General features: G+C 39.9%; 1 protein-coding gene across 3 annotated transcripts in view; it reads right to left on the reverse strand.

The window, feature by feature from the left end:
- Positions 1-1650: 1650 nt before the first annotated feature.
- The window catches only part of RBM47 (RNA binding motif protein 47), a 29669-nt gene continuing 3831 nt past the window's right edge, over positions 1651-27488 (reverse strand). Inside the window, exons 2-5 of one of the 3 annotated variants that reach the window (XM_036908539.2) lie at positions 11075-12234; positions 9985-10188; positions 7282-7481; positions 1651-4421 (exon numbers count right to left, since the gene is read on the reverse strand). In XM_036908539.2, the coding sequence (XP_036764434.1) occupies positions 4182-4421; positions 7282-7481; positions 9985-10188; positions 11075-12203 (1773 nt within the window). In that variant the 5' untranslated portion in view covers positions 12204-12234 and the 3' untranslated portion in view covers positions 1651-4181. Of the gene's footprint in view, positions 4422-7281; positions 7482-9984; positions 10192-11074; positions 12235-27488 lie in introns of all 3 variants that reach the window. The other 2 variants (XM_036908535.2, XM_057502173.1) reach the window with 2 other exon arrangements.

The following is a 27488-nucleotide window of genomic DNA, read 5'->3' on the forward strand; positions in this document are numbered from 1 at the left end:
TAACAAAATACACAGAGCACAGTGCACGCCATGAAACAGCACCCTGTGACTGTTGGACTGTCCATAGGATTATCCTTCACTAGAAAAGAAAAATCAGAATTTTTTTCCTAATTTTTCTTTCAGCTAAATACGTACTTATGTTGTCATGCCAGGGATTTTTTGGAATTCAAAAAATAAATAGGGCACCTCTTCTACTAAAGAATCAGAAGCGTGTTGACTTCCTCAGAAAGTTCTTTAGCCTCCTCCATCGTCTCCAGGCCAGCCTTGCACATCCAATTCTTTACATCTACCAGGGTGTACATTTTTGGCAGCCCCACTTGCATCCTGAGAATAGGCATTTTCAGCCACACCATCTTCAGTTCCCATCCCCCAAGGGAAGAAGCTGTATAAGAAAAACACACTAAAAGCCAATAAAAAAGGAACTACACTTGTAGAAAAGTTTTTCTTTTCTTTTTCTGGGTTCTGAAGTAGGTCTTTGGCCAGGACTGTGTTTTATCCATCTCCAGGGTCACTGTGCTGTTAGACAGACTCTGGGACTTGGTGTCTTGAGTCCAGATTCTTACCAGCTGTGTGACCTTAGCTGGTCACATTATCTGTCCTGCCTGCTTCACTGAGTTATTGTGAGGGTCACCTGTAATTATGGAAGCCCAAAGCCTAATGAATCACATAACGACAGCATTTAACCCCACCTGAACATTGTTTACTTACTCATTTTGTCTGTATTCTCCCACTGGAAAGTGAACTCTACACATGGAAGGTTTTGCTGTTTTTTTTCTTGGGGCAGCTGCCAGAGCACCAACAGCAAAGCCTGGCACCCAGGAGAGTGTGATATGCATGTTGTACAATTGTTCTTTTTTCTAATGAGATCAATCTAACTGTGATTCTGCAATTGAAGGGAACAAAAAGGAATCAGATCTTGTGGCCCTTGAAAACACTGCCTAATGTTCTGTTATCTAGGGACGTTTCCTGGCCTCTTCTACCTCTAAAAAGGTTTCTATCTTTCTAGGAGGAAGCCAGAATTAGTATTCCAAGAAATGTGGGTCAAGAGACCATAACCCAGGCTGCTCAAGACTAAGAATATTCTTAACCTCAATCAATGGCAAAGCCAATGTGAGGCAATTTTTAGAATTCCATTGACAACCCATCCTTTTGCCTTGAATCAATTGGTTGGCTTTGCTGATGACTGTCTACAGGTAAGGATGACCTCAGAGAAACAGGAAGGAAGTGCTCTGCTCAGTTTGCCACATATGGTGAAAAAGAGGAACAGAAGGCTCCACTTTCTGATGCGGTGGCAGACATTCAGGTCAGCTGCCTCCATTGAGAGTTCTGAGTGTAAAGCTCCTGGGGCCGTAAACAAACTCCAGTACCGAAAACAGTGAGCTTTCCCATATCTTATTCCAGCCCAGAAGCTGAGTAGTGTTTTTCAACCTTCAACCACCTGAGCTCAAGCTTGAGGATATTGGTAATTCACAATTTTTATTATGCATTCCATCTTCAGTGGTTAACTCCAAATCAAGATATAATAGTGACTGGCTGATTTCTCCAGCTGGAAATACTGAATTAATTGATGCCTTCTACTGTGTACAGGTTTTTCTAATTTTGTTAGGAAAAAAGAAAATCAGTATAAAGAAAACACAATTTAAAATAAAGTCTTGAAATTGCTTTAAAGAAAGCTTTATTTACTACATACATCCTAAGAATGTACTGTAAATGGAGCAAGATCTAACTTATCAAATACAAAGCAACTAAAGATAATAACTAAACACTAGCATGTTTGAAAAGGGTCTGAAAACAGAGAACTTGGAAAGCTTTTTTTTTTAAACATTTATATAGTTTGTTCTTAACCCTAAAAAAAAAAAAAGGTTCACATTTCAAGTTATAAACTTACCTCAGTAGTGTATATGAAATGGTTTCAAACAGGAACAGGCAGACCGTAGACAGGAGGCTCACTGACACTTAACTGGCTATGTCACCAACATTCATTTGTAAGGTAGTTTGGTTGTTGACATGTTAAGATACCATCTGGTTTCCTTTCTATTATCTTTTTATTTTTTTGCAAATAATTTACAGGCATATGTAAAATACAGTAAGACCACTGGGTCAGAGTCTCATCCAGTGAACCTCGGGGACAATCCCACACTGGAAGGTGAGTACTTCTTTCACACAAAGCAAAAGGATGAGGATCTGATCCAAATGTATTTTGTTGGATTACTCATTCTAACAGATTTGAGTTTGGATATCGCTTGCTGGGTACATCATCAGGAACATTGCACAATTACTTTATGTCACTTGAGAACGATGGAAAGGAATGTTAGGAATGTTTAAAGGCCTGTGTAGGCACTTGATAATTTTACAGAATAGTTAAATAAATATTGCTTATATATAAAAAAATTCATCCCCCTCTAAGATGAGGGAGGAGAAAGGGCATATGGGAATCTCTTAATTTAAGTTAAAACAAAACTAAAATGTTTGCTAAAGGCATAACCTTCTTATTTATCCACAAATAATAATTCAGCCATTAGCAAAAATTCAGTGAGTGGATTTTGCAGATCTCTAATATGACATAAAAACACAACTGTGTACCTGCTACCTATTGCACACCTCACTTCCTTGATAGAGCCTTAAAAAAAATTCCAATTAATGTAGTTCATAAAAGAGATGACAATCTTAACATTTTACTGTATTTTACATTCACTCTGCTAAATAAAAGCCTTTAAACAGGCACAAAACACTGCAAGAATACATTAACCTCCTAATAAAACAAAAGATTTTCATAACATTGAAATAAAATGGTTTCATTTGGCATTAAACTATATACCATGAACTTCTGCAACATAAAACAACTAAAAACAAGCATTAGGAGATATTTACAAACTATCTTTTAATTCCTGCAGGTCTCTCTTCCTTCTCCTGGATGTGCACACCCCAATTCAGTTCACAGCCTCGTGCACAGCAATGGAGGAAAGCCCTGTTCAATAAACACAGTATTTCCCACACCCTTGACACCCACAGACACTGTGCATGAAACATGATAAGGCAACTAGAAGCATCACTTTCTGTGACATGAGTGTTTGGGGGCCTTGTCTACAACAACATTCACTGTCCCCACAACCTCATGCTTCAAAAACAAATAAAATAAAAGCGTTAGACAAGGAATGAAAGTTTTATACTAGACAATTAAATAGCTATGCAAAGATGTCTTACACCAACTATTAAAATCCTGTGTTTACACATACTCTACTATGAAAATACCTCCCCAACCAAAATAAAACAACACAACAAAAAACCCCGACAAAAACCCAGGAAGTACAAAATCCATCAATGTTTCCTCTATCAGAGTAATTCATTTGCTCTACACTTGCCAAACACAGAGGAGGGACTGGGGACAGGAAGCAGGGGTGAGTTAGGGCCATGGGGAGGGAACATGTTTAAGAGCAAAGACTCATGGAGAACAAGCAGGGGCCCAGGGTAATGGTGGCAGGTAGGAGCCTTTCAGTGTTTGGACTCAGAAGTGTGACAAGTCTTTTCAATGTTGGCTTAAGGAGAGATCGAGTGTTCAATTTCTTATAAAAAAAAAAGAACCATCACAGATAATACATGAGAACACTGTCAACTCTTAAAGCCAGCAGAAATAGAGATTTAACTAATTTTAAAATTGCACTTTCCAGTATAGTTTTTAAAATAACGTTTTATGTAGTATTTTTAAAGCACTATTGTTTGTATCTTTAAATATTGAATATATTTTTCAAAACAGTTCCCTAGCTGCTCAAGTGTGCTTTTCAATATATAGTTGATATATTATTGAAGGTACTACAAAATAGAAATCTCTGGAGTGCAGAAATTAAGAAAATAACCTTCATAGTGAAAATATATCCTTAAAAATACAAAAACAAAAACCTCTATACAAACGTACTACAGCATACAAATTTTTAAGAGATGGTATTAAGGCACGAGCCATTGCAAGTCTCTCAGAAATGTATGAACACAGGCCTGCTAAATCGAAAGGAGTCTTAAAAAACTAGTGAAAACTTCATGTATATAAAATATTTCTGTATGCTATTTGATAACATTCTTCACTTTCAGGTTTCATATGTGTGCTAATCCACCAGGGTCCTTCTTCATAAATAGTAAAGCGTTCCTTCAGTGGTAGTTCACGGTTTGTCTCCGCTCTGTCACCAGTCTCAGTATGTCTGGTAGACATCATGTATGGGAACCTGAATGGTAGCAGCAGGGAATGCCTGAGGTATGTAGCCCGCATATCCTCCATAAACGGCAGCGGCGGCTGCTGCGTTCTTCTGTAGTGTGGCGATCGTGGCTGTGGCAGGAGCAGCAAATGGGACATAGCTGGCCCCATAGATCCCAGCAGTGGGAATTCTCTGAACGTTTGGAGCCACCGTGTATACTGGAGTTATTGGGCGGCCCTGAGGAGAACAGAGAAAAAGAATCCTTACTGATCACGTGTAGGTACACATCATGCTTAGTCATCCGTCCCTTCATTCAGCTCCCTGGGTTAGGAGTAGGAGGTGAAAACAAAGGTTTCCAATTTCAGGGCCAGACGGCAGAGGAGCAAACAAATTGCTGTTGTAAGGGAGCGCGTGAGAACCAGTGAGGTGAGATGGGCTTGCATTCTCAAGGTTCAATCAAATCCAACGGGTGAAGGGGCAGAACTGGAGAGCTGAGGGCAAGTTCAAATACTCTGGAATCTTCTACCCACCAGTCCACTCAGTGGGTATATGCCCAGAGTAAAACGGAATTGAGAATCAACCCTTCATTTGCCTGATCTCACTTTAAGTAAAAGTATTTTTCCTAAACTACATGCCAGCTGTCTCAACTCATACTTAACTGTAGGAACATGGGGTTTCAAAAAATGGAGAGAATAGACTGTGACAACGCTATGGAACAAATATATACCTCTCCAAAGGGACTGCTTAAGCTCTGAACTAAAAAACTGTGACCATACACAATTTTCAGCAAATGCAACTGATGGTTTCAACCATTTCCTACCTAATATAGGACACCACTATATATACAAACAGTAGAAGCTTAGAGAAAGAACCAACTAATACCTAAGTGTCTTATCTGTACTTTACAACTAAGGAGAGAAACTTCAGGACTGAGAAGTCTGTAGATCTCAGTAAAATGCAATCTTTTCCAAATTATATATATGTGTGGACATTTCTATAGTGATATATGCACAAAGGGAGAAAGTGGTAGGGAAGGTGACATCTAGGAAACCTTTCCGTGTGCTAGAGTCCAGTCCACCACTTGGGCTCAGGTGGGTGAGATGGAGTAGGGATTTGGGGGAGGGGAGCAATTGTTTTCCTTTACCACAGATTTATTGTGAAGATTAACAACATTTTGAGAAATCAATTTGAAAAAGTGATTGACTATACCTGTAGCCATTTTTTTTTTTATTACTTGTAAAGGCTATCTGAAAGTTTGGATGTAAAATGCAAAACAGAAACATCCCTGAGTACCTGCAAGACAGAGGAAAATGACAGGTGTTCTAGAGGGAGGTTCTGGAAGCCATACTGGGAACTGATTTCCAATGTGATTCTACTCAGAAAGGTGTTCTAAATCCCAAACAGTAGTGCTTAAAATGCTCCTTCCCCTGCTGCAATTTGGCAGAGATTAAAGAGGAGGCAGAGGGCTGAACGTGTCAGAGAGCCCGGGTCAAAGACCTCAGAAGCAAAATACAGAGAACTTAGATTTGAGCACCAAGGCCACACACATGCAAAGAAACCATTTCTGGGTTAAAAATTAAGTAAGGGAGGGTAAAATCTCCAGAGGAATCAACTGATAATGATCATAGGCTAAACAAATTCATAAGCAAAGACCTTGAATAACGACCCTGATGCAACATCCAGTGTGGATTGATACAAGACAGAAACAGTCTGTGGCCTAGAACATGAATATGAGGCCTAGAATTTGGGCCTGTCTAGAACTGACACTTACATACCAAAGATAAAAGTTCATGAGTTTCTTAATAAAGAGGAATTAGAAATTATTACCAGAATTCCGCTAGGTATTGCTTGTTGGTTACTGTAGATATTTACACAGTCCACACATAATAGCTACAGTTAGTTGTCATTCTACAGTGTGCATCATTTACAACCTATTCCTTATTTTGGCTTTAGAAAGTTTCAAGTTAAAGAGTACTGAATGACAGGTTGATAGATGAATAACCTTCAACCAGTGCCACCGTTTCAGAATAATGCAGTCAAGACTGGCACCCAATGGGGGCAAAGGCAAATGAACAGCACCCTGCTGTGGGGTTTACAGCTTGGCTCTGTTTCAGCATAACTGAGGAGCTAATAAAAAATGTGAATTCTAGAACCCAGCCTTGTTCTCCTGGACTGGAATGTTCTGTTTTTTAAACACATTCCCTTTGTGTTTTTATTTTTTATTTGTATAATTTTATACAAATTAATATTTAATTGTATTAATTTTAAATTATTACATTTATATTTTAATTATTTATATTTAAATATTATAATTAATATTAAATTGTATTAATTTAATACAAATATATTAATGTATAATTGTGTATTTATATTTTATTTGTATAATTTTAAAATAATTTATATCCAGCTAGAAAAGAGTCCGTGAGCCTGAGTATTTGTGCTTGTTGACTAATAAGGTGTAAGAGATTCACTGCCTCATAAAGAACAGCTTTAACAAGATTTGTTTTCTGTTTAGATGAATGATGGGTATTCCCTATGCCTACATGCTATGCACTGAAGTGAAAAAGAAATATAAGCTGTAGCTCTTCATCTGGAGGAGCTTCATTTTAATTGGGCGGCTAGAACATACCAGCAGTCATAAGCCAAGTAATCATATAGGCAATGAGAAGTACAAGAGAGAGGATTTCCAAGGCTAGGTAAAACTTCACGGAACGGCAAACTGCAATAGGAAAAGAAAAGGTGAACTATCTCCCTGGACTTTGTGTGTCAGCTTCTTAACAATAAGAACATGAGTTAAAAATTATCCAGTGTCGTTAAAAAAAAAAAAGAACAAGTACTTGGCAATAATATGACACTGTCAGAAATTACACGTCATTTCTGCATATCGCTTCCAATCTTTAGGACAGGGATAGTATTAGGGTAGCACAATTACTGCTTCAAATGTTTCTCTCCTGCCATCATTTATATTAAAAATTTTTGTCACCCAATCCCAGAGTTGTAACAGACAGCTAGGCACACAACAAACTCTCCCACTGAACATGAAATGACTCCATGTTAAGAGAGGCCTTACACATGAATCACAGACTAAGGACTCTACCTGGAAAGGCGGTGGCGTGGACACAGTGGGAATGACAGCGGCGGCTGCTGCTGCAGCTGCAGCAGCGCTGGCTGGGTCAGGCTGCACCGCGATGGGGCTGATCATGTGCTCCATTGTATGGATTTTGCCATCTTCAATCATTTTAGGAGGGGGAGCTGCCTGAAACACAGAATACTGGGCCCCGATGGCAGGGATGGCCACTGCAGGAGAAGTAGAGGGAAACACGGGTTAAATGTTTTCAGCCACTGAAGAAGGTCCATCACTTTCTTGGTGATATTTTTAAAATCCAAGCTTAGCAGTCACAGGCCTCCCTGCTAACAAATGCTCTCTCCGTACAAGCAACAACAAGGTGCTACACAGGAGGAAGAGAGGGAAGGTGGCAGGTGCCCTACTGCTTGTCTTTCAAAAGGAACCACGTGGGTACAGATGGAGTCTCCCAGCGGATCATCATGGAAGAAAATCATATTAGGTTTCTGTACTAACATTTCCAACTGCTTCAGAAAAATCTCTTTTTGAATCTTGCTCTTGACGTCCTACAGAGCAAAGGTCTTCTAATTCTGCAAAAACAGGCTCAAACTAAGAAGTGAGAACAGAGGCCCCAGGCCCACGGAGTGCAGAGTGGTGGAGTGTGAGCCTGCCCACTTCTTATGCCCACCCCCCAGTCCCGGCTCCACCTACTGCCCTTTTCATCTCATGTTTTAAGAAGCAGGTGCTGTCGAGAGTTTCATTCTGAGAACTCAGAGGTCTGTGTACATCTTCCCCACTCTGAATTTCAGACTTCAGCATTAGTGATTCAAGGGAAAAGTACATAATAAAAAATGAAAAATTCCCTGATTTCCACTAAAGTCTGCTCATAACAGCGAAGCGGCAGAGTGACTGGTTTTTTGATGGAACCTGCCAATTCAAAGATGTGTTTGTGTGAGTAAAGTCCAAAGGACTCATTTCAACCAGAGACTCAAACAGATAACAGTTACTGTCAATATATGACAGAAAAAAGTAAAAAGGAAAAAAGAGTAGCCAAGATTTGGGAGAGTTTGTGAGTATGTGTGTTGTGTGTTGAAAAGATAAGCTGAAATATGAAATGCATACACCAAGTATCCTTTCATTTATGGTTTTTTCCAACAGTAGGTATATTTATGCCAATAAAAGCTGATTCGCTATAAGGTAAGGAGACAAAGGTTAGACTGTAGGCTAACCAATGGCACAATGATCCAATAAAATATACCTAAAACCTTACTTAAGGCTTTTATTTTATCTGCCCTTCCAACCATATGGTCTTGTGCCCAGATACTTCACCATGGCCTAGTGCTTCTCCTAAAAAACAAAATTCTACTTTCTGGATGAATCAGAAATAGAGGCCAAGGGGATGGGGCCCAGAAAGGGTTATGTTTTTAAGCTACACTGGTATTGTACTAACTAACTCTGGATTGTTCTGGCTATTAGCCCACAGGAATTTCTGTCTCAGGCCCCAGGACATGACTATATGCTTAAAGATTGTTGGAGAGTTCTCTTTTCTAGTTAAATCTTAAGCTACTGCAATTTGCCAACGGGAGCCTTTTTCCAACAAGCAGAAGTAACAACTCCCGCATCCATGCTGTGTTTCACAGAATTACAGAGAGACACCAGTTTTACACTGCTTACAGCATCAGTAGCATTTATAAGGAAATCCAGTCTAAGGAGTCACTTAACTACAGAAAATCGCCGAAGTTTTTCCATAGGCAAAAAAAAAATTAGCACTGGGTTACTTCAAAAGCAAGCTCTGCTGGGAGAACACTTTTTAAGCTGTTGTGGCCAATGCAAACCGATGCCCTGAATGCAGATTCCCTGACTCTCTTTTAGTTAGGGGAAGGAGAAGAAATCAGGGTAGCTGAGCATCAAGGTGAGGATTCCACTGAGAAGTTCTTCGATCTACCCTCTGTGAAACCAGGATGAGGTTGAGAAGTATCACTGATTACCCACAACTCAATGTGCCATGTGTTTGAATGTCTATTTCAGTTCCTTGCAGGTTAGGGTCAGAAAGAACACCTCAGATTAGGTGACCAAGGGGCACTAACAACATTGGCAAATGCTACGTGGAGCCTGGAGGTAAAAACAAAGTTCAAGGTCTCTGGCTTGAATCACTTCAGCGCTCCTACCCCCAATCTACTGATCAAGGAAGGGGAGGAAATGAGTGCTGGAAATTAGAATCCAGGGAATTAGCAGCTGCAAAAACTTTCACCACTGCCTTATTTCCAGGCATTCTGGTTTGTTAAGACCATGAAATGTAGTGCTTTTTGCACCTTTAGGGTAATTTTCTACCTTTCCCAACAACCCTAAGAACTGGCAATAACCTGCACCCTCTGGCTACCAATGGCCGGAACAGAAATAGGCTTCAATAAGAAAAGGCAGTTTTGAACTGGTAGAAGATATAGAAGAGCCTCATATCCTTTCATTTCCCTCCCCAAACCCAACCCCCTACCCCAATTCTGACTAGTTGGTCATAGATTGAGAAAAATGCTAACTGGTGACACCCATTTGAAAAACTCACTGTGGGAAAGTTTGACTTGAATATGGTCTAAACTAGGCCATTCCCCTAAATTCCAGGTAAGAAGGCCTAGGAGGCCACACTCTTTGCCTAATCTGTGGCTGCCTATGAGAAGAGGAACCATGTGCAGATGAGGAGCCCAAGGAAGCCTTGGGGTCACTTCAAAAGTTTATACTGACCTGTGCTGGGTTTAATGGCAACTGGATTGACGGCAGAGATTTCCAAATTAGGAACAAGTTCATATCCTTTTTCTTGCTGCTTTCCTTTCCCTTCATGGTATCGGCTATATATACCACGGCCAGCAGAATATCCCCCGAGGTAGGAACCCCTGGGCCCTGGGGCTCTGTTGCCAGCTGCACCTCGACCCCGGCCTCTTACGCTGCCTGCTTATGAGAACAACACAAAAAATGGTGAGCCACCAACAGTGACAGTACAGAAGGCAGACCTTAACTCAAGGTTCTTGGCCTTTACATGTGTGCCCTGAATCGAAGTTGCCTGTACTACACCTCTGCTCTCTGATAAGCTGGCAAGACGATATAAACATTCTGTTCCAGCCTAGATTTGCATCTAAGTATGACTGCTTAAGGCAAGAGATGAATTTTGCAGGGTGAGTTCCTAGGACTGCAATTGCAGCTTCAATAAAGAAAAGCATTCACAGACTGTAAAAAAGTTAGATCTGAAAGGGGATCTGCTGATTCACCTTCCTCATTCTGTGTGTGAGAAAACAGGCCTAGAGCAGTTAAAGGGGTTGACTAAAGTCACAGAGCCAGTTAATTGGAGAGCAGGACTCAGAACCTATGTATTTGATTTCCCAGTGTAATGCTTGATTTCATTATACCCTAGCCAATTATTTAGAACAACTACAGTGTGCCTCCTAGTCCCCAACATTCTAAAGATTTACTTTCACATGTAAGTTTTAACCTAGGTACCTGGAGACTGGTGGACTAGCCCCTAAACTGGATATGCCCTGGAAAGGCAGTGTGCAAGAAGACCCTGCATGCGCCCAGGTTTTTACCGCCTGTCCCACACATACGATCTGTATTTCTCTCCATGCTACAAAAGTTACTGTCTTAAGTACCAGTGAAGACCAGAACCTAAAACCAACGCCCAAACCAGGCTAAGCGTAAGCGTGTGTGTGTGTGTGTGTGTGTGCACGCTTGCTCATGTGCACTGACCAGCTCAGTAAACGACAGCCACAACACCCCTAATGCTGCTTGCCTAGTGGATGCGGCTCTCGGGGCCCACCCAGGAGAACAGTGCCCCACTAACCTTTTACAAAGTAGTCCCTGTTGGGCCCGATGAGCGCATTGTAGGGGTAGCCGTAGTAGGCCAGCATGTAGGGATCGCAAGAGTACACATAGCTGGGCTGCTGCACCACCGCCGTCTCCGCCGCGCCGCTCCCCTTGGCTGCCTTCTGGTAGCGGGAGTACTGCTCCTTGTCCACCGGCTTGGCCAACGTCACCTCGAGGCACGAGCCCTCCAGCTCGGTGCCGTTGAGATTGTTCATGGCATGAACTGCGTCCTCGCGGCTGGCGAAGTGCACAAAGGCGTAGTCGCGGATCTTCTTGACACGCTCCACACAGCCTGGGTTGAACTGGCCGAAGCTCTTCTTGATGGTATCCTCCGTGGTCTCGATCATGAGGTTCCTCACGTAGAGGATCTTCACGGTCTCCATCACATCCTCATCCACGTCGATCTCGGGCTCAGCCCAGTCCACGGCGATCTGGTGGCCCCACAGCTGGATGCGGCCAGGCATGAGCTTACGGCGCGCCATGGCGGCGGCGCGGTGGCTCTCGTACTCCACGAAGGCGAAGCCACGGTTCTTCATCTTGTCGGCGGCGCTGGCGTAGACGATCACATCGAGCACACCCTCGGTAACCTTGGCGATCTCCTCCAGGATCTCCTCACGCTTCTTCATCTTGGGGATACCGCCGATGAAGAGGCGGCAATTGTCGACGCTGCAGCAGACGCCGAGCAGGCGGCCGGGGCGGATCTCGTAGTTGTTGAGCTCGCGCACCGCGCGCTTGGCCTCGTTCTTGTGGCAGTACATGACGAAGGCGTAGCCGCGGTTCTTGCCATCGAAGTCCATCATGAGGCGCAGCTCGTAGATGCGGCCCACCGCCTCGAACACGGGCACCAGCTCGTCCTCATACACGTCGCGTGGGATCTTGCCTACGAAGACCTCGCAGCCGCGCTGCGGGTGAGGGCCCTCCCAGCCCGGCGGCGGACCACCGTACTTGCGCTGCCCGTTCTCCTGCACCATGCTGTAGCCCGTGCGCTCCATCAGCGCCAGCAAGGCCGCCTCGTTGGGCGCTCCGGCCACACCCTCGGGCACCTTGGCAGAGGATGCGGTGGCCGAGTCGCTGCTCATGGCTGCGGTGGAATCCTCTGCGGTCATAATGTCAAAGGCATCCACGGCTGGAGGAAACCTGGGAGAGGCAGATGTAAGGTGAGTGTGCAATCTGTGCCGAGTTGAGCCCGTGCATACAAGACTCACGCTTAACTATCAGGTGGTTAAATAGGAAAAAAAAAGATGGAGCCTTTGGAAATGCAGCAGCTCTAAAATAGCCTACATTAGTCAAGTTGTTTTGCAGGAAAAACCAGAAGTGACTAGGAAAAAAAAAAGTCAGAATGAACAGGTACTTCCGCTTAATCAGTACCTCAACAGCTTTGAAGCACAGAGAACTTGTTTCAATTGTCAGTGAAAAGCTCACATTCTTGCAGCAAATGACATCTTTTGCTTAATTCCTGCACTGTCAACTCGGATTACTTTTCTTTTAGTTACAGCATTTTACTCCATTTGTATCTTTGGCAGACAGAGCCTCTTTTTAAAGACAGTCTTTTTCATTTAGGAGTGGAAATAGAGCAATACATTTACTTGTTATAGAAAACTGAGATGTTATTACACAAGACAGAAACACAGCTGTGCATTGAAGCTTTTTACAGGAAAGAAATAGAAAATCCATATTGCCAAGGACCTGGCCTAGCAACTGTGGTAAGAGCTGGTTAAGTCTGATTTTTATGGTGTCATTCAGGTAAAATTCTTGGTATGAACCATTCATGGATTTGGAATCAATCCACAAAGAACTAGATTAAGTTCAAACTGGGTGATTTGTGAAACACCCTGTAAGCCACACTATAGTATTCAGAGAACTGTCACATGCATTATCTTATTTGATCTTTTTAATCTCCTTACATGGCTAGTGATATTATCATTAGTCCCAACTTGTTTATAGGGAAATAGGCTCAGAGAGGTTGAGTAAACCACCAATTTCACACAGCAAGTATCAGCTTGTATCTAGACAAGATTCCAAGTCACCTGGCTCTAGATTCCATGTTCTTTCTTTTAAACCAGTGGTGTCCCACAGAATTTTCTGTGATGATGGAAAAGCTGTCACTAGCCACCTGTGACTACATGGGGTTGGTATGACAATGACAGTTGAACTGAATTTTTCATTTTATTTAATTTTAATAAACCTGAATAGTCACATACAACAGTGGAAATTCAAACTGATATCTTTGTTCATATAGCATTAGTTTATGTGGAAATAATTAAAATTATACAAAAAGATTATCCCTAGGAGCTTCATACTGTGCTTTTGCAAGGAACGGGTCTGATTGGCTATTTGAAAAATGAAGTTTATTTCATTTTTTGGATTCAAGTAAATTTTATGGAAAATTAAGAAAAATAAGAAATCATTCTGAATATTTCTACCCAGTGATAGCCACAGTTAAACTTTCCCATCTTTCCTGGAGGAGGGGGCTGGGGTAGGAGAGGTGGTGGCACTTGGCTTCCAGCATATTTACATCCTGCTGCTTTATTTCATTTTATAAGCACTCATTCATGTTCTTAAAACTCTTTGTAACAACATAATTTTTAATGGTTTCATTGTGCAACTTGAACCTGGAACATCATTTATTTTTAAAAATTTAGCAGTAGTAATTGTGTATAAGAATGTTAAGGGACATTTCAAGGACAACTAAGAGAGTTTGATCATCTAAAGAAAAAAAAAAAAAACCAAAAGAAATTATAGTGACACAAAAGAAATCTGCAAGGTTTGTTTGCTAGTTGGCCAAACCAGTATACTTCCTTGGTTCATTTGCTAGAACCTCAAAGGGGAAGGCTAGTGGGTGAGTGACCACTGCAGCCAGTGTGCACGGGTCCTAGCTCTAACATCCGCTCATTGTGTGACCTGAAACAAGAGTACTGGCTGCTCCTTGCCTCATTTTTCCTCTTTAAAATGGGAACGATGGTGACAGTATTGGCATTGTTCAAGTTTAGAAGAGTGAGTTAATGCACACAAAGCACTTTGAATAGTGCTGTGGATATTGTAAATGCTCAAGAAGTATCAGTTGTTATTATTTTTCATCCAAACTTCTGGGTAAAACTTCAGACCAATTCTTTCGATTTTGGAATAATTTTGATATTTTATCAGTTCTTTAAAAATATCTGTTTGATATAGCTTCTATTCTTATTTTTTATTTTCTTTGCACTTCAAATGCTTGAAAGCTGATTTGAAACATATTCAGTTATCAAGTTTTTTTCCTACTATAAATTTGAAAATGATACATTAGTTCCTGTAGTTCCATGTTGAAACAGAAACTTCAATATCAGATCTGAACAGGAAGATCTTCCCCTCCTTCCAAATGGAAGATAAGGATATACTCTTAGGAAGACTATCTGTATAAACACATATGTGTTTATAACCTGTGACCAGGAAGGAAATGCCAGGTACATATGCAAACATGCATGAGGCAATTCAAGATCTTACATGTTGGACTGCATAAAACATTGACTAAAGTCCAAAGCAATAGACCTTATCGCTATGCTCAGATAGGTGGAGTTGAGTTTCTGTTTTTCTAATTGTATTCTGAAACTACCATTTTACACAAAAAGTGTTATAATGGTCAGGCTGTGGGAGTCATTCCAAGTTCCAGCCTCATTAATCTCATCAAAAATTCTGTTTGCTTTCAGTTTGAAATCGGCTGGTGTCAGTAAGGCCATATTTTAAAATAGCCATAGCTTATTTCTTATATCTATGAGCCAAAAAAGCCCTGAGCTTTTACCCTCTGGAATAAAAGAATCATGTTTCTGACTCTCTTTCCATTTTTTCTTTGGCCACTAGGAAGTTCAGGATTAATTTGTCACTTCAGTTTTAGTAATTCTATAGGACATACCCTCAAGTTCATCTAATTTTGACTAGTTTCATTTTTTAAATTTTGGTATCATTAATATACAAATACATGAGCAACACTGCGGTTACTAGACTCCCCCCATCATCAAGTCCCCACCACATACCCCATTACAGTCACTGTCCATCAGCGTAGTAAGATGCTATAGAATCACTACTTGTCTTCTCTGTGCTATACTGCCTTCCCCGTGCCCCACCCCTACATTGTGTGTGCTAATCATAATGCCCCCTTTGCCTTTTATCCCTTCCTTCCCACCCATTACAGTTTCATTTTTTGTCTTCCATATACCCAATGCCATGAATTTAGCTATTTTATTATTCACCTTATTATTTACATGTTTCTGGAAGCCATCTCATGTAATTTTTGAGCTAGAGAAATAAGGTACACACACACATACACACACACGCATACATATAGAAATCTAATTTGCACCAGACATTGCTTAATGTAGTATCTAAATGAATTGTCTTTCACACTAACTACAAACATTGACCTAAAAATAAGTGAGAAGAGCAGTGAGCTACCACTCCACACCTGTTAGCACGGTTATTATTAAAACACGAAGTGGAGAAATTAGAACCCTTGTGCATTGTTGCTGGGAATGTAAAATGGTGCTGCTTCTATGGAAAACAGTATAGTGATTTCTCAAAAATGTAAGCAGAATTATCATATGACCAACCAGTCCTACTACTGGGTATATACCCAAAATAGCATGGCTATTATAAAAACATGAAGTAAGTGCTTGTGAGAATATGGAGAAATTAGAACCCTTGTGCATTGTTGCTGGGAATGTAAAATGGTGAAGCTTCTATGGAAAACAGTAGGGTGGTTTCTCAAAAACTTCAGCATAGAATTGTCATATGACCAACCAATTCTACTACTGGGTATATACCCAAAAGAACTGAAAACAGGGAATCAAACAGGTATTTGTGCATCCATGATCATAACAGTATTAATCACAATAGCCAGAAGGGGGAAGCAACTCAAATGTCCATTTGATACATGGACAAACAAAATGTGGTAGGTATACTCAAAAGAATATTATTCAGCCTTTAAAAAGGAAGGAAATCCTGACACATGCTACAACATGGATGAGCCATGAAGACATAACACTAGGTGAAATAAGTCAGACACAAATGGACAAATACTGTATGATTCTACTATACAGAGTACCTAGAATTGTCAAATTCATAGTGATGGAAAGTAGAATGGTGGTTGCCAGGAGTTGGGGAAGGGAAAATGGAGAGTTAATGTTTACAGTTAGGGAAGATGAGAATGTTCTAGAGATGGATGGTAGTGATGGTTGCACAATATGGATATACTTAGTACCACTGAACTGGATACTTATCATCTTCAAACTCCATTCTCATAATCTTCATGTCCAATATGCCATTGTTAAATAAATGACATGGTGTGCTACTCAATGAGTTCTCAAGGCCAAAGGCTTAGATATATAAAAGATACATGACTTATTTAATGTCTCATAAAAGGGAATTATACACCTAATATGACCCTTCTCTCAGAGATGCAACAGAATATTTTAACTTATTACAATTAAACATGCTTTAGACCAGGGCTTGACAAACTATAGCATGGGCCAAATGAAGCCTATTATTTGTTTTTATCAAGTTTATCAGAACACAGCCACACCTTTTTTTTAAAAAAAAAGAAAAACACTGCTTATGGCTGCTTTTGCACTACAATGGCAGAGATGAATAGGTCAGATAGAGATTGGATGGCCTGCAAAATCTAAAATATTTACTTTCTGGCCAGGTATAGAAAAAATTTGCCAACCTCTGCTCTAGTTGATGTACAGAGAACATCACTGAAACTAAATGACTGATTCTTTTGCTAAGTATTTCAGTCACTTTTTCCTGTTTCTATGCTGAGCAATGACTTAATCTCAGGACCAATTTTTAAATTCTTACATATTTTAAAGACAGTCTTCTTGAGCTGCTTATTCTCCCCCTGCTGTAAGCTATTTACCATTTAACTGCAGGGGCCAGTTTATGAGACCTGGAAGATGAGATATCTGGTGAAGGCTGTTGGCTCTGCTCCTAACACTTACATATGAACAATAACTTAAGATTTTTAAAAAGGCACAAACACAGAAAAGTTTGTGTCCTTCCTTCATTCTGCAAATATTTTTTGAGCACCTGCTGTGTTGCAGATACTTGTGGCTCTTATCCTCATGGAACTTCTGTTGGAGTTAATGGACTAAAGAAATATGCTTCAAATACAGATACTAGAGTTGAGAATTAAGGTATTTTGTACTTGTGCTTGATAACCAGAGATTGCTTCAAAAGTGCTACACTTCAATATTAACAATTTGTTTCTAGTAAGGCTCTAGTTTTCCAAGTTTAATGCTTAACCACCATCAGAAATGTGCTTTAAAATGCATTTAGAATACTCTCTTTAGAAAGGTTGGAGCGTGTGTGTGTGTGTGTGTGTGTGTGTGCGTGTGTGTGTGTATTTGGCAGGGGATGTCTGAAGAGGGGTGGGATACTACTTTTTTTTGTTAGTTTTAGGTGAACAACATATTGATTTGACAAGTTATATGCATTATGAAATGCTCAACATGATAAGCATAGTTACCATCTGTCACCACACAAAGTTATTGCATTATTACTATGTTCCCTCTGCTCTACTTTCATCCTTGAATAAAGAAATACTATTGTCTGAAGGACAATAATCTTGTTGTAGAGGTGTGGACACAATGAGTAACAAGTAGACTTCATAAATTTTATCCTGTAAGTAAAACCACTCCCAAAAAACTTGGATAAATGGCACAGAATTACCCAATTTCGTCCATTTAACATAACAATCTTTAAAAGGATTGTATAGTCTGAGTTGGCCACTTAGCATGTTCAATAAATGCATAGTCTGTGGAGTCAGAGACCTTGGTCCCAACCTTTCTACTTAATAGATGTGAACCTCAGAAAAAGCCATGTAACCTCTTTAAGCCTTAATATTCTCATCTTTTAAATGGTGACAATAATAGCTAACATTTATTGGATGCCTATTATGTGCCAGGCAATGTGTTAAGCTCTTACACATATTAACTCACTCCAATGCTCACAATGTCTATATGGGATATTATTAGGATTTCTACTTTAAAGATAAGGAAACTGAGGCATTGAGAGATTAAACAGATTCTGAATTCATGAGCATCAGAGCTGGTACTTGAAACTTAACTGTCTGGCTTAAGTCTGTACCACAGCTGCCCCCTAAGTGATTCTTATCATAGGGCTGTGGTGAAAAGGAAATGGTCCGTGTAAAGCTCCTGTAGGGAAAATGGAAATTTTATGGCCAGGATTCTCAACTGATGTTTTCCAAGTTAAATGTACACATGCAATGAGGTAACACTTAGCCTGCCTCCATACCCATTGGCAGTAAACTGTTTACAGCATTGCTTTAAAAAGAGAAGCCTTGGAGCCCAGTGCTGGGGAGCAGAGAAGCCAAGAGAGAAGGGCAGAGGGAGGCAGGAGTCAGTGGCATGGAGCCACCAGCAGAGGCAGCGCCTGGGGCAGAGACTGCGATGGGTAGATGGGAGTCTAGCACTTGACCTGCCGTGAGAATAAAGCTTGGTATGAGCCCCCTTTTACTTGCAATGTTCTGTTGTTGTATTCAGTCTAACTGAATTCATAGTGCACTTGCCCGGAGCGGGGAACCCCTCTACCTGGGACAAGAGCTCCTAGAACAGAACCTACCACTAAGCGCTCAAGAAATGTTAGCATAACAAATCTGAGCTAAAAAAAAAGATACTTGAACTTGAAGTAAGAATCTTGCCCATGTAGGATTCCTGTGTTTACAGGGAAACAAGCAAGAGGTTATTCCAGCTAACATTATACCAGTCAGTTTGAGAAGCTTAAACTGTGAGTTCTGGTGTAGACTGGCATACTAGAGTTTCCCAGATTCCATTCATAGCAGGTAAGCTGTGTGGCAGTACGATTCTCCACTGCTGATGTGGCTCAGCTGTCCAAGTGTGAGCCTGTTCTCTTCTAACCCTTGGCTGTAGCAGTCTACAGAGGCTCTTCCAGAAAGAACCTGAAGAGACTTGCTGCATTGGATGCAAAAGTTTCAGTCATCCACATGAATGCCAAATCCCTTGAGGCAGGATCCTCCCAACACACAGCCTCCTTGCACACACTAAAAATGCATGAGTCTTCACCAAAGGCTGCTAGCTTGCAAATGTTGAAATATATTTGAAACAAATCAATTTATTCACAGTTTGGCATATTAAACAGAGAGGAAAATATTCTTTCAGTTCAAGCTACTATAATTCTGAACTATTGTATGAGCTAGAATTTTTGTTGTCTTTGTTTCAGATTGAGTTTGACCTTGTGGGAGTAAAATAAAATTTCAGGGTTAACTCAGACTTAAAGCAGGTATCATCAAGGTTTTGAATTCCTTTGTTAGTGCTGGTGCAGAGTACCCTTCAGTAAGATTGTAACTTTGAACGGAGACATTTCTGAGAGCAAGGGATACCACTGTATTCCCAGTGTTTACCAACCAGTCTTTACCTAGGATCAAAAACAGGCATGAGTTTACTCTAGAATTATCCGAACTATTGGTTAACTTTGGTTCACAGCTCTAGGGGTGTGTTTGTTTGTGTGTGTATATGTGTGTGAGATTAATATGCAATTCAGAATTCTTGGGAGAGTTTTATTTGCTGACCAACGAACTCACTGCAATTTGAAGATGACATACAGTGGGAAGCAGTGTCTTCCAGCACCAGCTGGAATTTAGTTCAGTGGAAGGTTTTAGAATGTATTTAGCCAAGAGGTAATTCTATCTCTATGTGGTTAGATTTCTATTTTGATATTCCTTATTTATAGCATAGAACTTTTGTCTTCACTAAGAGTCACTTCTTAGGCATGACCTAGCATACACAATGTACAGACATAAAATACCACACAGGTTAGGAGCAAAGACTTCAAAGACATATGAGTTCAAATCATGACTGTGCCAATTACTAGCTCATATGAGGCACTTCACCTCAGCCCATGTCCACAGCTCTAAGATGGTTCTAGTAATAGCACCCATTTCAGAGAATTGGTTCCAGGATTAAATGATATTTAATGCCACAAATCAGGGGGAAAAAAATTAAAGACCAGTTTCTGCAGTTTCCAAGATCTGGCCTCATCCTGAGCAGTTATCTTACTGCCCTGTGCCAAGTTACCACCACCCATTAGAGTAAACAGCAGAGAGGACACTCCCACCACCAGGCCGGACTCTGGCACAGGACATTTCTATTTAGAAAGTGTACAAGGAGTTTTGCTCAAAATGGAAGCAGAATACTTAGAATTTACTGGGAGGCCCAAATAATAAATAAGCTGAATGCTAAAGCATGGGCTCTGCTTTCTGATTGTTTGATAAACAGATTCAAAGCTAAGAGACACTTTTCCCAGGCCTTTCTATCAACACATCCCTGAAAACGAGGCATTTTGCTGTGGGTTCCCAGGGATAATGGCTGTACACCAACGGAGGGGAAGAGCCACCCACCCAGAAGGGGTGGAGTAGGGGAATTTTCTAGTTTGGTAGCACCCAAATACCCGTTAAGAATCTGTTCTCCGGTTCTCTTTAAATACTTTTTCTCAAAAGGCTAAATAGTAGCTTGAACAGTGTTTTGTAATTTATAAAATTATTTCACATAAAGCAATTTCATAAAATCCCAGAATTTGAGCTGCAGAGGGACCTTAGGTATCACTTAATCCCAAGTTTCTCCCCCTCATTCCCTAGTGACATTGTAGGTGTGATAATTCTTTGCTGTCGGGGGCCGTCCTGTGCACTGTGCAAGGTTTTACAGCACCCCTGCCATCTGCTCACTAGGTGCCCACCACCTCACAGTGTGTGACAGCCAAAAATGTCTCCTGGGGGGCAGAATTGCTCCCTGTTGAGAATTACTGATCAAGTCTATCTTGGAGCCATAAACAGATTATACACTTGGACTCAGCAGGTACCAATTAAACAGAAGGAGAAGAAGTTGGTATTTCATACTCTCCACCCTCAGCATGGCTTGGATGTCTTGATCTGGCTCTTATAGTCAAGGCTGTCAAGACTGAGAAATGCACAGTATTTTTCAGACATCCAAGGTTGTGTCTCTTTGATACCAAACTATTCATTTAATTTGGTTGAAAACCTATCAGCTTAATTTTTCAAAACAAACAGCTACCACCACAAAACCCTATCAGATCGACTTTGCTGTCAAATTGATGTGTCCTCACAGGCAAAATGATAGGCCTGGGTCACACAAACACCACTTTTGAAATCAGGCTAAGGATCTGCCAAGTTGTCGATGTGCCTCATTTCAGCTCAGCCCCCTGTGCTTCACAGGCATATGAAGACTGCTGATCTGATTTTGAAGACTTGGACCTTTCTCAAATGTCACTGCTGGTTTCTTTAATAATGTAGAAAGCCTTATTTGAGATTCAGAGTTGTTTTTTTTTTTTAAAGAAACCTACAAAGAACAATCACTAAAAATGTGCTCCTGGAATACAGTCAACTCACTGGCATTAAAATCAACACCTCTATCCCTGACACAAAAGGCAATGATCTGATGGAACAGACGGTCCAACATAACTTGTGTATGTATTCATTTGTTCATTCATTCAAATGTTGACTGAACACCTGTCATGTGCCAGGCCATGGTAGGTGTATGGGGATAGAGTAGTGGCTGATGCACAGTTCTTGAGGTTCCTGATCTACCAAGGGTGGGCAAAGAAGGAGGGAGAGGAGAGCCAGCAGCGAATGCCATGAACAAAGATGAGTCGTCACAGATTATTTAACCATAGGATGTCATATATGCTCTTTCAAAACACACTTCACAGACTCTCAAAGCTACAGCACTGGTTTAGTAAAGTATACTCCCGAGTTAATTATAAACCTTTATTGAGCACTTATTATAAATGTGTAAGACACCTTAAGAAATTTATTTATTTTTTGATGACATCCCTATGAATTGAAGTTTAAAATGTGGGTTCTAGAGCAGCAGATCAGCAAATAGGCCGGCCAAATTCAACCCTGTGGCTATTCTTAACAAAGTTTTGTTGAGACAGACACGCCCATTTCTTCGAGTCCTGTCTGTGGCAGCTTTCACCCTACAAGGGCAGAGATGAGTTGCTGCAGAGCAAAACCTTAACTGTTTACTCTCTGGCCCTTTGTAGCAAAAGACCCCTGCCTGAGGATCCGATTTTCCGGGTTTGAGCCCTAGTCCCTACTGTGGAGCTGGTGGTGGTGGTGAGTCATTTAACACCTGGCTTCCTCATCACCTTCATCTGCAAAGTGAGACTGGTGGCAATGATTACCGAAGGCGCCACTGTGAGGAATAAACAAGGTAATACATGCCAAGTGCTTAGAACAAAACCAAGGATATAGTAAGGGTCTGATAAATGTTGGCATTATTACTCCCTTTTAAAGATCAGGCGCTTAAGGCTCAGAGAGAATAACTTGCCCAAGAGCACTCAGAATCAAAGCTTCGCTGGTGACAAAGCCCCCACTCTTTCCACCATGGTGCTCTGTCGTTCTGTTTGCTTAGGGACAGCAGGGTTAATTAAAGCCAGCATTAACAGCACAGAGCCACTGTCAGTGTGAAATAGATGCTGGTTGCTATAGTTAAAGGAAACTTAAGCACAGTAGCACAGTCGCACAGTTCCGCAGGACGGCTGGGAAACCATTCCTTTCTCCCACCGCACCTCTTCTGTGCTTTCGGAGTTTGAAAACTGTTTCATAGCCTATGCCTGGCCCTTTACAATAAAGTAGATAACATGCTCAAATCTAATTTTTAGACTTAAAAATGTACTGAATTCTTAAATGGAAATATTTAAGGACTAGAAGTGAGAAGATGGGACTACAGTGAGGCAGTGAGGGCAGTGGTTATGCTCTTGGGCTCTGGAGCCAGAATGCCTGTCTTCACATCCTGGCTCTGCCACTTGAGAAACAAGTACCATCACACAAGGCATTTAGAACCGTGGCATCTGTAAAATGGTGATAACATACCTCACGATGTTGTGAAGATTAAATGAGACAATATACAGAAGGCATTTAGAATAAGTACTTGGCTACAGTAAGTGCTCATATCCCTCTATTATTAATATTAATGATTTGATTTGGGTAAAACAGTAGTTGTTTTTCAAGGATGTTCTCTTGTAGAGAACTATATAGTTATAGTTTAGAATCACAAGTTTTCTGGTTGACAGTATAATTTTAAAAGTTAAGGAATCTGAGGGAATTTACTCCCAAATTTTTGAAGTACTACCTGGAACGGAACATATAGCTATTACCTTCTATACTTATATGGGAAAGTGCTTTAAGACACTTATCTGTGAGATGTGTGGTTATAATGATGCATTGTTAAAGCTAATGAATATGCAAAAAGCAAATATTATGAATTTTTAAAAATATTTGTCCAATTGTGGAAACTATATTCTTTTTATAGGAATTCTTATATTCTTATTATACCCACACAAATGCTTTGTGCCTACTCATTGAATGTAGGTTCTAAACATTGTTTATTCACTCTGAGGTATTAAAATCACCAATACAAGAAAGTAACCTGGGCATAATATTCTTAGAAAAACTTTATGGCCATCATTTAAATATATATACTGGTAGTTTGATGGTTATTTTTATTATAAAAATAATTTTAATTTTGCAAGGGGAAATCCCTTATGTCATTTAGAGTATGATTCAAGTTATTAAAAAACTGATCTCTCTATGTCTTTCCTGTATGACCTTACCTAAAGTACTGTGCAAAAGAATCAGTCCCATTCTCTTGATGGAAAAACTGAAAGCAAGGGTGATCATGTGCTTACACTCAAAATCACAATTACATACTGATAAATTTGGGATTATAGTTTAATAAAAAAGCCTTTACTTTGGGTGATAATGTCTAGTTTAATTTCATTTTGACAACAGAGTCTGTTTATATTCATAACAAAACCCAAACTGGACAGCCCAAATAAGGTAGAGATCCAAATATAGATGGGTTCAAAAAATTTTTTGAATTTGTGTGTTAAGGGTGGTTGTCATTTGCTTAGTTTCCTGAACTTATGCCAAAACAGATTACAAAGTGAACTTTCCCAAATATAAACTTTTGTAGTCTTTATGATGATATGTAAATGCTACTTATTCTTTCCCCCAAATTTCAAGCCGTATTAATAGTTTGCAAGTAGTATTACATAGTAATAGTTTGGTCTATTATTCCTACATCATTTTAAACATTAGTACATGATGGACAGCATATGTTCTTTTTTACCTCTGGCAGTACGTCAAATAGTAGTATGTTAGAATATCATAGGTTTCTTTGTAAGAAAAATGACAAATGACCTGTCCTGCTACAAAAGTTCTGAAACAGGGTGACATAGTCAAACATTGCTTCAACTTTAGGTGTGACCTGACTTTATTTGGTTAACATTAATCATTTGAGTTGTAAATATGAAACAATATCTGTTACCACAGAAAAAACCAGATCCTGTTAAATGTTGATGTCCTTCCATTTCATTGACCAGTATCTCAAAGATGATAATTACAATGACATAGCATTTGGCCAGGAATACTCTCAGCATTAAATAAGCCATGGGTTACTACTTTCTTCTGTAAATGTTTAAGTTGAATGGGGGGGCGGGGGGGGGGTGGTATTTTTGAAGTTAAAAATATTTCCAAATATCACAACACTATTTCATGATAATATGACTATAATAGGCCCTTAGTGAGAAAAAATATAAAGGGAGTGAACTTTCTAGTGGGAGACCAAGACAATACTAAAATGTGACTTTAAACTAATCCAAAAAAATATTTTCATCTTGTCCATTAGGTGTTTAAACGTTGTTCTCCTAGCTACATAGCTTTGTTTTTCCTCTGGTGGTGCTTGGATTTTTTATTATTATTTTGCATACAGTGAAAACAAAAAGTGGTAGTTTAATGAACAGGTCCTCCTAGCAAAAGTATGGCTAAAGTTAAACCTTAATATCCAACATCTTAATTCATTATAAAAACTTGCAAAACAAAGAAAGAACCATAAGTTCACTGGTCAGAAGAATCTTGGGTCTTTGTAAACATTGTGGTATGTTTTATCAACCTCATTTTCAAAAGACTCTATTAGAAATGAGACCATCTGAGAGAAGTCCTTTAATAACAGAAAAAGTAAAATTCACTTTCTATTACGAAGTGATTTTAGATAATTTTAGGCTATTTCTACTTTCTTCTATACTATTTGAAATATACTGGAAAAATGAAAACAATATGATATGAAGCTTCTTAAGGCAGGGTCCCTTACTTTGGTATCCCTAGTGCCTAGGGCTGAATGAAGGAATATTTCAATAAAGGAATGAAGTAAGTGTGAACCAATGAATAAACACCATGTTTTATAAGTACCATCTTTTATAAGAAACACGGTATGACAAAGCTACAAAAAGAATTTTATTTTCATATATAATTTATTAGCAAATTGCTTTGGACATTTTTTTCCATTTATCTACTTATATTTAACTTTGTGGTTTACCTGCATCTAAAACTGTGTATAAAGAGCCATATCAAGTATTGCCCAGTGGTCTGTCTACATGACCAAAAGAAGCCCACTGAAGAATGGGAAGGCCAACTGCTTTGTATGGGAGCTGGCATCTCTAATTCATAGCTCAGGCATCAGCAGTGCCTGGGGTAAGGCTCCAACTATTGATGGCCTATATTGAAAACAAATGCTAACCTCCCAGCACCTTCTTGGTAAAGTAGGCACTGGTCAGGCAGCTATAGAACTACAATGACTTTTTTGTCTTGGGCAATATGCTTAGCTTCTACTATGTTGTCTCAGGCATTGGTAGAAGTTTTATGCCACAAGGAAATAGGCCCAACAACAGTGCCCAGTCATGAAGAAGTGATAAATTGCTCTTTTATGTGCAGGTATTTTGAGAGTCTGGGCTTGAGGCTCATGCACACTGGCACTGGATGGGGGTCCTTTTCTCCCTGGTATTTCTCTGCTCCTGGCAGTTCTCTACCATGCAGTAGTGGGTCCTGATGAATTGGACAACAGATCACAAATTAATCTGATACTGTATGTAATATAGAAGTTTCACAAATGTCTATGAAATCCAAGGTTCTCAATTCAATAATGTCACTTACCTATCTTTATACTTTCCATGGGAGTGTGCGACCCAAGACAGGGAAGCAGAGACCTCTAGTTTTAGTGGAGGCAAAAGTCACTACTGCTTGGCATTTTTCCTCCTTACATTTTCTTTGCCTTTGCTTTTTATTAATTCTCTTTTTCTCACCTTAAATTCTCATTTAATATCCCTAGTTTTCAAATACAGATAAAAATTTTTTGAGATAGAATTTTTAGATATTTGGAAAAAAACAAAAAGTTGCTCTATTCTGAGGAAAGATATTTATTAAAAGAGGGAGGCAGAACAAAAACAGGGAGAGGAAGGAGAACCGTTTTCCCAGTCCCTATAATTTAACTAGGCAGTCATAGTTGGAAATTTACATAAATTATAAAAGTTATAGAAAAACAGCTATATTAGTTAAAGACATTCATGACAGACAGACTTAAGTTTAAAGAATGGAAATGAACAGAAAATGTATATCCAGAGTTTTACTGAGCTTAGAGCATTTAAGTAGGATGAAATGTTCAAGTGTCAGGAAGTTTATGATCTTCCGGGTATATTAAACTCCTGGGACTGTCACTGGAGACATAATTGCTGTTCATGTCTCATGTATACTTCACTTTCATTTTGTGCACTGCGAGTTATTATTTCAATTGAAAAATTAACATACTGGTGAAATGCCCCTGCTTTGAACTAGTCATTTATTCCCAGTCTCACAGGGAAATATACTAGGTATTCTTTGAGTTAATAAAGTGTGAAATGACTTTAATGCTTCCAGGGAAATATGGTCTATCACTCTTGCAAACTGTTTTTAGGAAGAATGGCTTATCCCACCCTATATCAGAAAATTTAATTGGCTTAGTTATTTCCTTTTCTCCAAGTCCCCTTTTATGCAAAGAGAAAATGAGAACTTATAGCAGCTAACAGCCTATCCCTCATAAACCAGTCCCCAGGAGAACCAAGAGGGGGCAGATTGGGTCACAGTTTGTTTCTCACAGATCCCGAAGCCAGAGTCTTAATAGATCTAACACTGATTTATTTGGGATTTGGACACCCAATACTGTATTCTAATGTGGAGAATCTAATTAATGTGGAGAATCCTGCAACTATGAATTTAGTGTGACACTGTTATCTCCAAGCCGTCAGGAAGCAGCAAGTCCTGCACAGCACCTGATAGAGGGTGAGGCAGCTTACACAGCCTGACAGTTTCTCCTCAATATTCTATAAGTGACAGCTAGGCAGACCTTCACATTTTGCATTGTAAGCACATCTAGGTTCTGTTCACAATAAAACAAAATTAGGGTAACTTTTGGACACATGGTTTGCCCACCTAACTGTGGGCTCATCCAGTTTTGTTTCTCTAAAGCAGCATGGAAGAGAAATGTATTTTAGTA

The sequence above is a fragment of the Manis pentadactyla genome, chromosome 5 (genome assembly GCF_030020395.1).
Source record: "Manis pentadactyla isolate mManPen7 chromosome 5, mManPen7.hap1, whole genome shotgun sequence".
Taxonomy (NCBI): Eukaryota; Metazoa; Chordata; class Mammalia; order Pholidota; family Manidae; genus Manis; species Manis pentadactyla.